The sequence below is a fragment of the Phyllostomus hastatus genome, unplaced genomic scaffold (assembly GCF_019186645.2).
Source record: "Phyllostomus hastatus isolate PE091 unplaced genomic scaffold, TTU_PhHast_1.1 phas_contig_151, whole genome shotgun sequence".
Lineage (NCBI taxonomy): Eukaryota > Metazoa > Chordata > Mammalia > Chiroptera > Phyllostomidae > Phyllostomus > Phyllostomus hastatus.
The window spans coordinates 240,170-255,036 of record NW_025333616.1 but is presented as its reverse complement, the minus strand read 5'-3'; the positions used below and the strand labels follow the sequence as shown (position 1 = coordinate 255,036).

Genomic DNA, 14,867 nt, shown 5'->3' with positions numbered 1-14,867 from the left:
GTCCTCGCATTTGCCTCGCGCCGGCTTGGAGGCACCTCCCCCTCCCCACCTGCTGGGGACCCTGCTTCTGCCCCCCCCCCCACAGCCCCAAGTCGCCCCCGGGGTACCCCCCAAATCCAAGAATGGTTCAGTCCACAGCTACATCAGTTTATTCTTCGAGTCTGGGTCCCACACAGTCTGTGACACTCCCTCCCCCTCCTTTTCCCACCCGCGTGAAGTGGCCCGGGGCCGAGCCCCGCCTCCAGCCCAGCCTCACCAATGGTCATCCAGCTCCCAAAGTAACATTTGCATTTCCGGGAGCTGTTGCCCAATGGTAAGGCAGCACCCGCCTCCCCTCCCGAGGGGGCGGTACTCCCGGTGGATTGCACCACTCTTGGGATCCAAGGATGGGGGGAAGGCACTTCCACAGAGGCCTCAGTGACAGGAGGAATGGAGATCTCCCCCTCAAGGCAGAGTAGGAGTTCAGCGGAAGAGGGGGTTCTGGCCCTGGAAGAAGCCGAGCAGCCCGCTGTCTGGGACGGGCTCCTTGATGATCTTCTGGATCTGTACAGGGAGGAGGGGGGTCAGGCAGTGTCCAGGGTCCCCATGTCCAAGGCGTATTTGAGGGACATTTCTTCCTCTTCAGCTCCCTTTCCCTCTTGACAGCAAATGCCCAAACCAACTCCCTCTTCTAAGAACTTTTCCTGGGCCTTCCCTTGCACCATACCCACCTGACTTAGCTCCTGATCACTTGCCATCTTGGTCTGTTTTGCTGGCTTGGGCTACTAAGAGTGCTGGGCTCTGTCCTGGGGCTTTAAGTCATCTCAACTCTCCCATCCCCCAATTCCCAAATCCACACCTTGCCCCTCAACTCTACACTCATTTGTCCAACTGCCTCTTACATGTTGGCCTCCATTTGACCCCCCAGACTTGTAATTCAGCCTGTCAGTAGGTGACAACCCGAAGCCCCTCTCTGGGTGCATTCTCCTGAAGCCCCACATTGTGTCCATCAGGGAGCCCCATGATTGCCTCCAGAAAGTAAACACAGATAAGAAGGGCCTGCACCCCAACTGCATGCACCCTGGTGTCCCTCATTCCTGACACCTGCCCAACTGCAGACCTGACTGTGGCCAGCACCCTGCACAAGTCCCCATGGCTGCCCCTTGTTAAAATCCCACATCTTTGGGGACACATGGCCTGCTTTCTCCCTGCCTCCGCTCCTCCAAAGGCACCCAGCACTCAGGGTTTCTTGTTACAGTTTCTGGAATGAAGCAGGTTCAGTCCCACTGCCAGGCCTCTGCCCCAGCTGGTCTCTCTGCCAGGAACACTGTTTTGGATGGATGGCTGTTTCTCCCCGCAGGTGTGCACTTCAAGGCCAGCCCCCGGAGGGTCTTCCCTGTTGCTTATTATCTCATTTCTCACACCCTCTGGTCATTCCCTTCCCAGCTCCAGGCCACAATGTGTAATGGAATACTGACTGGCTTTGCTATTGCCCCAGGACTCACCACAGTGGCTGGCACATAGTAGGTGCTCAATAAAGGCTCAACAGAACTGAGAGGAGAGAAGAGGGCAGAGCTCAGAGGGCCAGAATATCAAATTCGGGCATGTCCTGTGATCCTGCAGGCCAAGGGTGTGCAACAGTGGGAACTCCCTGGTCAGACCTGGGTACTAGGAGAGCCACTGGGTGGTGGGCTTGGAGGCTAGGTCTGAGTGCCAGAGACTGGAGGAGGGGAGGGAGGAGGGGTCCAGAGGCCCCATCTACAGGGCTTCTGCTGGCCTGTTCTTTCCCATGTCTGCCTGGCTCCCTCCAGGTCTTGCTTCACTCCAGAGTCACCTTCTCCCAGGAGGCCTCCCAGGCCACCCCATGCAAACACCTCCCTGCTTTACCCCTCTCTCCATTCCTACTGTCTGCCTTCAGCTTCTGTCATTGATTTATGGTTGACAGGGTGTCTCCCCGTGAGAAATTAGCCCCCTCTGGAGGAAGCAGCCTTCTGTGTTCCCGGATGTATACTGCAAAGCCGTGGTGGGTGCTAAGGAGACATTTGCAGGTGTGTGGGAGGTGGGGGATGAGGGCCAGTACCTCCTTGAACTGGGGGTGCGCAGCATCACCCACAAGCTGCAAAATGAGCCCTTCACTGGTGGAGAGGAAGGCACCGCTCTGCCGCATCCGGGCTAGTGCCACTAGGCGGTCCACCTGGCTGCAGGGGGAGAAGGGTGTCAGTGCCATGGTCCCCCAACACCAGACCCCTGGGCCTTCCCGGGCGCCCCGTCCACATCACGTGCACCCACCCCTTGTGGGACCCTCTCACCTGCGGGAGGAGCAGGCGTCCACCACCACATGGACCTGCAACCCCAGGTCCAGGAGGTCCAGGGCTGTGTTCTGGGGGCAGAAAGAGGTCAGGGCCAACTCCCGACAAGAACAGGGGTCCCAGGTGAGGGACTGGGATGCTGCGACGGGGATGTGGGAGGCTCAGGTCTGGGCAGAACCCCCTGGGTACAACAGGATCCTAGGGCAGGATGAGCATCCCAGGTAGAGAGGGGTCCTGAGTGAGGATCATTGTCATGTTTGGAGGGCGTCATGGGTCAGGAAGGGTGTCATGCTGGGAGGATCAAGGGTTCTGAGTCAGGAAAGGATGTCCTTTTTAGGATGGGGAGATCCCAGGTGAGGGTGGGGTTTTCCAGGGGTCAGTTGGGGGTCTCACCATGATGCAGGCCTGTGTCTCGATGCCACAAAGGAGCACAGAGCGCACCTGAGGCCGCGCGTCCAGCTCCTGCCGCACCACGGGCACCATGCTAAAGCAGGTCTTGGGCACTGGCCGCAGGCCCTCGGCCCCCAGCTCAGGCACTGTGGGGCCCAGGCCTTGTGGGTACTGCTCTGTCAGCACGGCTGGCACCTCCAGCAGCCGGGCCACCTGTGTGGGGGTGGGGGCACACAAAGTCCCGAGCCCGTTGGAGGCTGGACCCCCAGTCTGAGGGAAAAGAGGGCTAGGCCCCTGGTCTGAGAGTGGAGGGTGCTGAACCCCTGGCCTGAGGGAGGAGGGTCCTGTACCTTGAGCATGCGGGCGGCCACAGAGACGATCTGGGGGAAGTAAGCGATGTGGCGGAACTTCTCCTGCATGTCGCACAGGAAAAGCATGGACGATCTGGGGAGGACTCGGCCCAGGCTGGGCTTTACGGCAGCCATGTCCTGAGAGTGGACAGAGGGGCCAAGGGTCAGGGTCAGGGTCAGGCAGAGGTGTGTGTGGTTTCTCTGCAGCTCCAGGGTCTAAGCACTCAGATCCTGGAGGGCCCTCTGAACCCCCATCTTCCCATGTGCAGACTTCACACCCGCTGTCCCCCAGGTCTGGGACACACTTCTTTCTTAATGTGTCCTATTCAGCCGGGAAGTCACATTTCCAGGAAGTCTCCTCTGACCCTGTTCATCCCCGGGACCCCAGCCTTGCTCCTCTAGAGCCCTGGGAAGGAAGCCTTCTCCTTTCTGGAAAGGCATATGGATATCTGCCATCTCTGTTACCGACTATTCCATCACATCTCAGGCTCCAACTGTGACCCTCACCCTGTCCCCAGGGGGAAGCTGAGGCTTGAGCAGTGATGTGACCTGCCCAAAGGCCCCTTGCCAGTAACACAGGGAGTGGGATGTGATTTCTGAGGGAAAAACAGCTGAGCTTTCCTGGGCCGTGCCTCCTCCCTCCTCACAGCCCGACCGGGCAGCGCATCCATGCTCTGGGAGCTTGCAAGTCAGTCCCACTCTTGGCCTCTGAACCTCTAGTTTAACCAGATGTGAACAGCCCACTGAACTCCCTTCCAGGTCTTAGAGAGAAAGCCTGATGGGGCAGTGTTCAGCCTCGGAAAGGAAGGAGGCGCCGACACACGCTACATCGTGGATGGGCTTTAACACGTGCTCTGGGAGAGGCCCGTCACTAAAAGCCACACGACGTACGAGTCCATGTGTTCCACCCGCCACAGTGGTCAAGCCCACAGAGACACTAGACAGGTGGTCACTCCACTGCACTGGTGGTCAGGGGGCTGGGGTGGCACAGTGGGACGGAGCAGGGACTGCTTAACGCTTGAGGAGAAGAAAGCATTCTGGAACTGGACAGCGTTATGGTGGCACGTCGTGAGGGCACTCTGATGTCGCTGAAGTGCACTTTCACATGGCGATTGCTAGGGAACCCGATCTGTCTAGGCAGGGTTAGGAGAGGTCTCCCAGAGGAAGTGGACAGGGCGAGGGAACAATCTTTCCGAGGAGACAAAGCTGACCCCATCACTGCCTTGTCTCACCGCCTCCCCAACGCTGGGGACCACTGCAGCTGCTGCCTGGCCATGGTCCACCTCAGGGCCTTTGCCCACGCGGCTCCCTCCACCCAGAGTAAAGCAAAGCGCCCGAGGTTAGGGGACTGGTTATGTAAGTCATGGTATATCCATGCCATGGAATTCTTTGCAGCCAGGAAAAGTTACAAGGAGACTCTTTAAATAACAATATGGAAAGGTGTTCAAAAGGTGTTAACAGCTGGGGGGAAAAGCACAGAACACTGTGTATAGCAGTGCTCCCATTTGCACCCCCAAAAGAAGGAAACAAAGTGTGTGCATTGCAGCTATCTATATTTGCACTCTCCGGCCGGTACCAAAGCAGCAGGGACTCCAGGCTGGGAACAGGTCACTGAAGGACAACGTGTGAGGTCTGATTTTCACTGTGTGCTTTCTGTTCCTGTTGAATGTTGTTCAGTGTGGAACAGGTCGGGTAGTCAGGAATCAGTGCAATGAGATCTGCATAAAGGTGGAACCCAGCAAACCTGCCTGTGGCATTTAAATTAGGACAATGGGCCCTGGCTGGTGTGTCTCAGGGGATTGAGTGCTGGCCTGTGAACCAAATGGTCACCGGTTTAATTCCCAGTCAGAGCATATGCCTGGGTTGTAGGTCAGGACCCAGTAGGGGGCATGCAAGAGGCAACCACACATTGATGTTTCTCTCTTTCTCCTTCCCATCTCTCTAAAAACAAATAAAATATTTTTTTTAGAGTTATGATAATAGTTATCCTTGGGAGGGCACTGACAAAGGGGTACAAGGCTTCTGGGGTGTGGGGGATGTTTGACTTCTGGATTTGGATAATGGTTACAGCAGAGCATTTACTTTGTGAAGAGTTATTTTGAGTTGTGTTATCTGTGATGTGTACCTTTTCTTGCATGTTTTGTATACGTCCATTAAAACTCTTCACCATGTAAAATAAAATGGGGAGGCTGCTGTGAGGCTGGCCTGGAGGCTAAGGCTGGGGGTGGGAGTGGGGAAGCTGGGGATGGGGTCCACGGGGCAAGGGTGAGACCTGGGCTCCAGTTCAGGCACAGGGAGGAGGGGGCACGACCAAGAGATTCAGGCAGCGGGTGGAACTGGCTACCCGGGAAGGGAAAGGAGGAAGACACCCCCCACCCCCAGATTTCTGGTCCACAGGTGGCAGGTATTGGGGTTTAACTAGGGACCTGGACAGGGAAACTGGGTTTTGGGAGAAGAAAAACTAGGCAAAGGGGAGTGTGAATGTCGGGAGGAGGTCTGGGCTGGAGACAGACTTGGGGGTGCCCTGGGGGAGTGATGGGAAGAGTCCAGAACGGATCTCCAGGTGGAGCGAGCCCAAAGTCCTTGGAGGAGAGGCGGCCCGATGGGGGGTGCAACCTAGAAGGGTGGGTGGGGATCCTTAGATCCCCCCGTGGCCTCGGGGGACCCAGCCCAGCAGGCCGGACTTCCTAGCTGTGTAACCTTGGCCAAGTTTCACTCTCTGTCTGGGCCTCGATTTCTCCCTCGGAGTCATGGGGGTCAAACCCACCTACCCTGCAGGGACGCGGGGAAACCTGGCCCGTGACGCGGGGAGCACGAGGACGACACGCGGAGGGTCCCAGTCCCTGGCAAGCTAGTTGCGTGGGCCCGGCAGGAGTCCCGCCCCTGGCTGTGTGACCTGGGCGCAGGACGTCCCACAACGTCAACTCCCCCAACGGCGGGGCGGGAAGGCTGGTTCCCTCAGTGTCAGGGCGGACCTTATCCGGAAGGCTCTGAGTTCGATCCCAGCCCGCCCCCTCCGCAGGTGAGTCCGGTGTCACTCACCTTTCAGAGCCCAGGCTTGCGCCGCTCACGACCTCCCACCCGGTTCCCGGCCCCGGGTCACTGTTAGGCAGTGTTACGACTCGCGGCCCAACCCCACGCGGTCCAGCGGCGCTGACTCGGCCGAGCCGCCCAATCGGCGCTCGCCCAGCTCTGCCCTGCCCCCGTTCCCAGCCAATCCGCAAGCGCCGCTGCTCCGCCCCAATGCGGAAGGAGGCTTTTCAGACCAATGAGTGGCGGCAGAGGGCGTGAGTGGCGGGCTGGGCGGAGCGGAGCGGTGGGAGCAGAGAAGGCGGAGCACCGTACAAACGGACAGCTGAGTCCGCTACGGGGAGGGAGGGGCCGTGCCCATGGCAGGGGAATCCAGGCAGGGGAGGGCCTGGATTCCAACCCTGGCCCTTTTGGCCGGTCCGAAAGTTAACAGCGACCCAAGAAGCACTTTCCAGTTAAGGTTAAAGGCGCGATGAAGACTGGAGCTTAGGTCCCCTCCACTCCAATCTCTGCAGCCTCAGTTTCCCCAGCTGTACAGCACCTGCCTTCTAGGATGGTGTTCATAGGGTGTAGACTTTGTGCTTGGAAATGGGGTTGACAGAGACAGAAGAGAACTTCCTATCATTCTTGGAATAAAATCCAAACTACTCCCCAATTCACGGTTTGCCTTTGTTAACCTCGCCGACCTCATCTGTCACCTGGTACCACTCCAGCCACGCTGACCTTGGCTGCTGCTCCCCAGGGATCCACTCCAGGGCCTTTGCATGTGGGTTTCCTCTGCCTGGAGCCCCAGACCTTCACACGGCTTCGTTTTTGTCTTTCAAGGCCTTCCCTGAACACCCAGTGTTAAGTAGCCACTTAGTAAGGTCACCGTTTTATCTTTTTCACAGCACCAATTCCAATCTGAAGATGGAAATTTATCTTGCACTTAAAAATGGATGGATGTACTCATTTATTGTCAGGGCAGTGCCCTGACCTGCCTCCCCCCAAATGTGAACTCCACAAAGGCAGAGACCTTGTCTATTTTATTCACCGTTGAATCCTCAGCACATAGTAGATGCTCAATGCACCTTTGAGAATAAATGAAATGAGACCAGACATTAGGCAGCAATGAGCCACGCAAGCACAGCTAGAGCGAGGACTCCTGAGGAGATGGGGCTGCGAAGAAAGAAGGGAGAATGTAGAGGAGGGAGAGAGGGGTCCTGCCTGGAAGAGGCAGAAGTGAGGTCCTGGTCTCCCATGGGAGTCTGGGCTTAGGTCACTTTCCCAGAAGTTGCCAGGAGAGGAGTGGAAGGGGGCTCCTGGCAGAGGGTGGGGGCTAGAGAGCTGTCATGGGGGCGCCTCTGGTTTGTCCTGGCCTGAGCTGGGTTGTGATTGGCAGTCACAGGAAGCAGGTCCCCCAGCCCTCTGGGATCCCCTGAAAATGGTGGACACAAGGCATCTCCCACCTGCCCCCCCAGGCCTCCTCAGAAGCCAAGAGCTCTTCCCCTCCCCCCAGGGCATGCAGGGTCAGGGGCAGAGGACCATAGGAATGTTGGGCCTGCCTGAAGCCTGGCTGGCCGAGTGCATGATGGGGCAGGTCATACAGCCCTGAGGGATGTTCTGGGGTGAGTACAATGTCATCAAAGAGGTCCAGGGTGGAGGCATCCAGCACAGCGAGGCTTAGGCTGGGGCCCGGATGAGGTGCCTCGGTGGGGGCCACAGCATGGGCCACCCCCAGGAAGGGGGATGGAGGTGGTCGGGGTGCTCTTTGGGGCGAAGGTCTCTGGGGAGGAGCCTCTTGGGACAGGATGGACAGGGCCAGGCGCTGGGTGTCGGCCTCAATCTTGGCAAACTGCCTGTGGAGAGATGGACATTAGCTGGGTGACCTCAAAGGAGTCCCCCACGTCCTTCACCTCAGAAGTGCTTTGTCCCTTCTTGCCCTCCTCATTTTTCTTTTCAGTGCTCTTCTCCCGGCCCTGGGTCCCTTTCCTTGAGTCTGACAATTCTATTTGTGCACTGTGCACATTTGTGACATTTAGATTGGTTATGGTCACGTTCCAACACATAAAGCAAAAAATGTCCTAAGAAAAGGTTGCATTTCAAAATTAATTTCTGCCCTGGCTGGTGTGGCTCCGTGGGTTCGGCGTCGTCCTGCAAACCAAAAGGCTGCAGGTTTGATTCCCGGTCAGGGCTCACGTGTGGGTTGCGGGCCAGGTCCCTAATTGGAGGCACTAGAGGCAACTGACCGATGTTTCTCTCTCTTTCTCCCTCCCGTTCCCTCTCTCTGAAAATAAATAAAAAAATATTTTTTAAAAAGGAATTTCATGCAAATGTGCACAAAAAAAAACCCTGCTGTGGGCTAGGAGTACATCTGTAACAGGGACACCTATGGGTTCTTCTTCCTCCTAGCTCTCAACTCCGCTCCCCATGGAGCCCCTTCACCCTCGCCTGGCTGGTGTCTCCCTCGCCTCCCACCTGGATGCCCGCACTGGTCTCCCCTCAGTGACAATATCGATGGGTTTCACAAGTTGTGAGGGGATGGATTGTGACCCCCTGAAATTCACCTGTTGACGTCCTAACCCCCAGTACTTCTGAAAGTGATTGTGTTTCGAGATGGGGTTTTCAAAGAGGTGATTGAAGTTAACATGACGTTACTAGGGTGACTCCTAACCCGATAGTACTGGTGTTGGGACACACAGGGAGAGCCGTGTGAGGACACGGGGACAAGAGGACTGTTGACACCTGCCCACACCTGGGTCTCAGACTTCCGGCCTCCAAAGTGGTGCAAGAGCAAGAAGTTCCTGTTGTTCAAGCCGCCCAGTCTGTGCTGTTTGATTACGACAGTTCTGGCAAAATAATGTCCAAGCATAATGTGTGCCAAGGTGGCAAGACTCACAGTAAGTAGCCACGTGACCCAACTGAATGCCAAGTTCAGAAACTGATTAAGTCGCCGGACAGTGAGAGCAGTTGGGGGGTGGCTGATGGGAAGGAGCTGCAGCGGGCCTGGGGCAGGGCACACCCCGTCCCTGGGTGCGAGGGTTGGTCCCATCAGTGAGAACGTGTCTGATACTGTGTAATTCTGCTCACAGGAGATGTCCAGAACAGGCAAGTCCCCGGAGACAGAGAGCTGATCAGTGTTTGCCAGGAGCTGGGGGAGGGGGATGGAGAAGGACTGATGACGGGTGCAGGGTCTCCCCTGGGGGTGATAAGAATGTTCCGGAACTGGATGGAGGTGATAGTTGCAAAACACTGTGAATGTACAAAATGCCACTGAAGTCTTCCCTGAAATGGTTAATGTAGAGGATGTTATGTTCTGTGTATTTTATTACGAGAAAAAAATATATATCCGGCTCTTAAGTAAATCAGTGAGAGCTGCAGCTCTGACACCGTCTTTGATGCCAAGGAGGAGAGTGACATGCTCTGAGTGCCCCAAGGAAAATGGTGAGAAATGGGAGGTCAGGTTAAGTGAGAGAGAGGAGAGGGAGCCAGAGCTGGAGGTTTAGGTAGAGATGGAGGGCGAGGGGGAGAGAGAAAGAGAGAGAGAGAGAGAGAGAGAGGGAAGAAGGGAGGGAGAGAAAGAGAGGATTCACAACCTTATATGTTATATATGGCCTCCGATGGATGTAAGGGCGATCAGGCTGCGACACCTGTCTTGCCATTGATTGCCAGAGTTGATTCGGCTGATCTGGCTAGCTAGGTGGGCGTCCCCTCCCTCCCTCACCAATCCATGTGCATCCCTTCCAACGCTGCGCACTCGGTTGAAGAGGACGACCTTCCCAACTAGAGGAGAGGACCGGTCTTTGGTCAAGGGCATACATGTAGCTGTGCTCCCCTGCTAGAACCTCTCAACAAGCTCTCAAGGCCTCCGACAAACTACGCATAAATGACGTTAGAGCTGATGAGTCATGACATTTGCAATTCACTCTGAACTATTTTTAAAGCCTGGATGAAGGAAGGGTGCTAAGACAGTATGGACATTAGAAGCTAAGTGATGGTATGTGAGTGGCAGTCAGGTTATGGTTCTCCACAGAACACCTGGAGGGTTTGTGAAAACACAGGGTCCTGGACCCCTGAATTTCTGCTTCTGCAGGTCCGAGCTGGGTCTGAGAATCTGCATTTCTGAGACGTTCCCAGGAGATGTCGAGAGGTCATGCTGCTGGGCTGGAGACCACCTTTGAGGACCCCCACATCAGACAGCTGCCTTGACTTATCTGTAGATTTGAAATGTTTCACAAGAAAATGTCAGAAATCCATATGCATGAGTGGGAGGGGTCTCCTGTGGAACCTGAAGGGAGGAGGAGGCCGTGGGTAGGGAGATGCTGAGGAGAGCTTGCCTTTGACCTGGATTTATGACCAAGCTCAGCTGGCTGCCCAGGGGTATGTGGTCCGAGCTGTCCCCAAGGCCACTGGCAGGTGGGCTGGGTCTCTGGGAAGCATGTGGCAGAGCCAGGCACAGGGAGTGGTGATGTCTGGTAGTGCAGCAGAGAAGATGGCTCTGGGAGCAGGGAATGTGAGTGGGGGAGGACTGGAAACCTGGGAGGTGGGCAGCTGGCATTAGCACAGGGGCCAGACTGGGTGGGTGTAGGGAACCCTGATGGGTGCTGAAGAGGGGGAGGGGCCCTGGAGCCATTGTTGAGGAGGGCTGAAGCGGAGTTAGGAGGCCCTATTTGGGGAGATGCGTGTTTTCCTCTTCTGTGGTAGGCAGGAGCATTTTGGGTGTGGCCAGGGCTGGGCATCCTGGTGGAAGTAGGTTGTGGTGTGGGGGCAGGGGTTAGGCTGGACCAGGCTCCCACTTGTTCACATTTGGTTGTTAGACCTCCTGGGACAAGGTCCTGGGCTGGCTGGGGGGACTACCTGCTTACGGGATAACAGGTCCTCGAGCAGCTCACGTCACCTCTTTGTGCCTCACTTCTCTCACTCAAGCATGAGGATTACGACTTACGTCGTAGGGTTGCTGTGGGGGATTAATGAGTTCATACTCACTGTGAGTGACTATTATGATTTAATACTAAAGTGCTGCCTGACACTTATCAAGTGTCAGATGAGTGTTAGCTACTCTAATTGTTGTTATTATCACCACCATCACTATCACCACCATCACCACAATCACCATCATCACCATCACCACCATCACTGTCAACATCATCATCACCACCACCACCATCACCACCATCATCATCACCACCATCACCATAATCACCACCATCACCACCATCATCATCACCACCATCACCATAATCACCACCATCATCACCATCACCACCACCACCATCACCACCACCACCATCATCATCACCACCATCACCATAATCACCACCATCATCACCATTACCACCATCACATCACCACTAGGTCATCACCATCATCATCACCATCACCACCATCACCATCACCACCATCATCACCACCATCACCTTCACCACCATCTTCATCACCATCATCATAACCATCACTATCATCATCACCATTAAGTCCCTAGGTGCTGTCTCCAGGCAGGATCACAAAGTGGTACAGAACATGAACTCAGACTACCTGGGGTTGCATCCACTCACTGGTTGTGTAGCCTTGGGCAAGGCATCAACCCTCTCAGAGCTCTCCTGTCTGTAACTTGAGGATAAAGGCAGAACCTGCTGTGCAGGCATGTTGGAGCCTTAGTAACACCTCTGTTGTGGCCTTAGCACAGAGTACTTGGCATATAGCAAGTGCAGGAGCAATGGTTGCTGTCACAGGGTGAGGGGAGAGCGCAGGTGGGACTGGGCGGAGCATGGGAGCCAGGACAGGCCTGCGCAGAGGTCCGAGAGAGCAGAGGCCCCTATTCACACTCCCAGAGATATTGTGGGAATGGCACTGCTCAGCAAAGGGAACAGCCTGTGTGAAGGCCTTTGCACCCGCGGGGCCCTGCCTGGGATGCCCTCCCCTCTGCCACCTGCTGGCTGCTTCCCACCGTCCCCCAGGCCTCTGCTCCCACATCACACCTACTTAGTGCAACTTCCCTTCTAACACCTTCCCGAAAATGCCAGCCCTGCCCTGGCACACCTCCACAGCACATACCACCTTCTAGCACACCGTATAATTTTTAAAAATCGAAGTAAAATTCAGATGACTTAAAATGAGCCATTTTAACGTGCACAGTTCAGTGGCATTTAGTACATTCGCAATGTTGTGCAACCACCACCTCTATTAGTTTGAGCTTTTCATCACCCCAAAAAGAAGCCCCTCCCCACAAGCAGTCACTCCCACCACCTCCCCAGCCCCCACCAGCCCTGGGTCTGCTCGCTGCGTCTGTGGGCTGGTCTTTGTGGACACTGCAGACACGGGAACCCACCCTCTGTGGCCTTGATCTGCTCGCTGTGTCTTTGGGCTGGCCTTTGTGGACGTTGCAGACACGGGAACCCACCATCTGTGGCCGTGGTGTCTGGCTGCTTTCCCTCAGCACCGTGTTTGCAAGGTTCGCCCACGTTGCCGCGTCACATGGATCATTTACCGCCTGCCCCCCCCCCCCCCGCTGGACATGTGCCCGTGAAGACAGGGAGTGCGCTCCTCTTTGTTCCCTGGCGGTTCTCCCAGGGGGCCAGCACACCATCAGTGCTTAATACATGCATGCTGTGTGTTGACTGCATCCAGCCCTGGGGGCCACTTCTCTCAGTTCTGTCTGGGCCCCATGTCCCCCAGATCTAGGACCCATCTCCTCCCCACCCCTTCCACTCCTGTCCCCTCCTCACCTGCAGATCTGGTTGTGCAGGAACCTCCTGTGGTTGGGTCTCCTTTTGGGGGGCCGGGTCCGCCGGGGGTGCAAGGTGCGCAGCATGCGGGCAGCTGCCCCGCTCACAAAGGCACACAGCTCTCGTGGGCTGGGCTCGAAGACTGCAGAGGCTGTGGGGGCCCCAGGGTGCATGGCCTGGGTGATCTGGGGGTAACCTTCCACTATATTCCTGCTGATCAGAAAGCACCCCTCAAATCTGTGAGGAGAGAGGAGTAGCCAGGGCTGGGGGCTCAGGGCTGCAGAACATAACAAGGATGGATGGCCTGTAGGAAGGGCGGATCACTCTGGACGGAAGAGGGGGTAGGGCCCTGGAAATTAGGACCCAGAATCCCTCCTCTGCCCTCCTGGTCCCTATGTCCCAGGAGCTGGACTTGGGGGTTTGAGGGGTGGTTGGTGGGGGGTTGATATAGGAAAGCAGGGGAGGGGGCTTTCTGTGTGCCCCCCCAGGGACCCAATTAGCACATAGTTGGACCTGGGATATGGGGCAGGGTGGTGTGGGTGGGGAGGCAGAGAAAAGTGCCTGGAGATTGCCAATTAAGGTGACAAAGGCCTGGGCAGGGAGGGGAGGCCAGGAGCTGAGTCAACTGCTGCAGTTAGCGGTTAGCTAGTGTTAAGGACCTTTAATTGGAGGGGGCGCCAAGGGGGGTTTGGGTGCAGGCTCGGAGGGAGGGGGAGACAGCACAGGAACCTCCGCTGTGGAGCAGGCACCCCTGTGGTGCCCTGCTGCCTCCCGCTGCTGCAGGCCCAGTGTCCTGGGGAAACTGAAGCTCCGGGAGGGGCTCACTGTGCTCAAGGTCTCCAGCCGGCTGGGGGAATTGGCTTCAGGGGGTGGGATCCCCAAATCCTGCATTTTCTAACCACATGCAGCCTGTGAGCAGGGGAGGAGGGAGGGGCACCTGCAGACTGGGCCCGTTACCCTGGTGGGCGACATCAGGGGCTGTTTGGGCCACAGCCTGGCTGTGCCGGGAGGGGAGGAGAGAGCATGGGCACAGTTTCCCCCAAGACATTTTCAGAGGGGATCTAGGGTCCCTAGGGTGTGGGGAGGCAGAGAACGGCTGGGGCTGGCAGGTTGGGGGGCTGCGGGGAGGGGGTCCTCTTGTCTCTGGACAGGGTGGCCAAATGTGGGAGGGGGTGTCTCAGTGCAGCTCCAGGGTACTGTGGCAGGAGGTGCACGTGTGTCCTGTGGTTGCTGTAACACGGGACCATGAACCGCCTAAAAGCGTGCTTGTTAACTCTCTTGTGGTTCTGGAGGTGTGGAGTCCAAGGTAGGTCTCAGGGGCTCAAGTCAAGGTGTTTCTTCTGGGGTGCCAAGGGCAGAATCTGTGCTCGTGCTCCTCCCAGCTTTTGGAGGCGCCCCCATTGCTTGGCTCGTGGGCCTTCCTCTGCCTTCAAAGTGTGTCACCCCGACCTCCGCTTCTGTCGTCCCAGGTCCTCCTGACTCATAACCTCCTGCCTCCCTCTCATGAGGATGACATTTAGGGCCCCCAGGTAACCAGAATCATTTCCTCCACTCAAGATCCTTAACTCAGCCCTGGCTGGTGTGGCTCAGTGGATTGAGTGCCAGCCTGCAAACCAAAGGGTCGCCGGCTCGATTCCCAGTCAGGGCACACGCCTGGGTTGCAGGCCAGATCCTCAGTAGAGGGCGCATGAGAGGCAACATTGATGTTTCTCTCCCTCTTTTTCTCCCTCCCTCCCACTCTTTCTCTAAAAATAAATCAATAAAAATCTTAACAACAACAACAACAAAAAGATCCTTAACTCAGATGCAGCCACATCTGCAAAGCCCCCTTTCCACCATGTAAGGTGACAGGTTCACAGGTCCTGTGGGTTAGGACTCGGGTGTCCTTGAGGGCTGTTATTCGTCCACTGCAGGACAGGAAAGGGGGCCTCGGACACGGCTTCTCCCAGGGTCCCCCCAAGTCTGTGTTTCATGGGCCCGTGGTCACAGCTGCCTCGGCCACTGGGCCTGGGGCTGCCCTGGACGCCCCCAGTGTCTGCAGAGACACACAACAGTGAGGATGCTTCCCCCGGGCCCCTGGCACCCAGGCAACTCGCTGAGGTCCC

General features: G+C 56.6%; 2 protein-coding genes across 3 annotated transcripts; both read right to left on the bottom strand.

Annotated features, from left to right (window-relative positions):
• Positions 1-126: 126 nt before the first annotated feature.
• Positions 127-6,191, bottom strand: ISOC2 (isochorismatase domain containing 2). Of its 2 annotated transcripts, none has more exons than XR_006784742.1 (6): positions 6,071-6,191; positions 3,029-3,166; positions 2,682-2,891; positions 2,289-2,486; positions 2,060-2,177; positions 127-543 (listed from the first exon to the last, which is right to left on the bottom strand). XR_006784742.1 is itself a non-coding variant. In XM_045830325.1 (6 exons), the coding sequence occupies exons 2-6, from the start codon at positions 3,161-3,163 to the stop codon at positions 463-465; spliced, it is 615 nt and encodes a 204-aa protein (XP_045686281.1). In that variant the 5' UTR covers positions 3,164-3,166; positions 6,071-6,191; the 3' UTR covers positions 127-462. The 2 variants fall into 2 exon arrangements, 1 of the variants encoding a protein (XP_045686281.1); XM_045830325.1 differs by having other exon boundaries at positions 2,289-2,359.
• Positions 6,192-7,439: 1,248 nt separating this feature from the next.
• On the bottom strand, positions 7,440-12,935 carry CUNH19orf85 (chromosome unknown C19orf85 homolog). Its single transcript, XM_045830294.1, has 2 exons — positions 12,763-12,935; positions 7,440-7,896 (listed from the first exon to the last, which is right to left on the bottom strand). The coding sequence occupies exons 1-2, from the start codon at positions 12,933-12,935 to the stop codon at positions 7,440-7,442; spliced, it is 630 nt and encodes a 209-aa protein (XP_045686250.1).
• Positions 12,936-14,867: the final 1,932 nt, after the last annotated feature.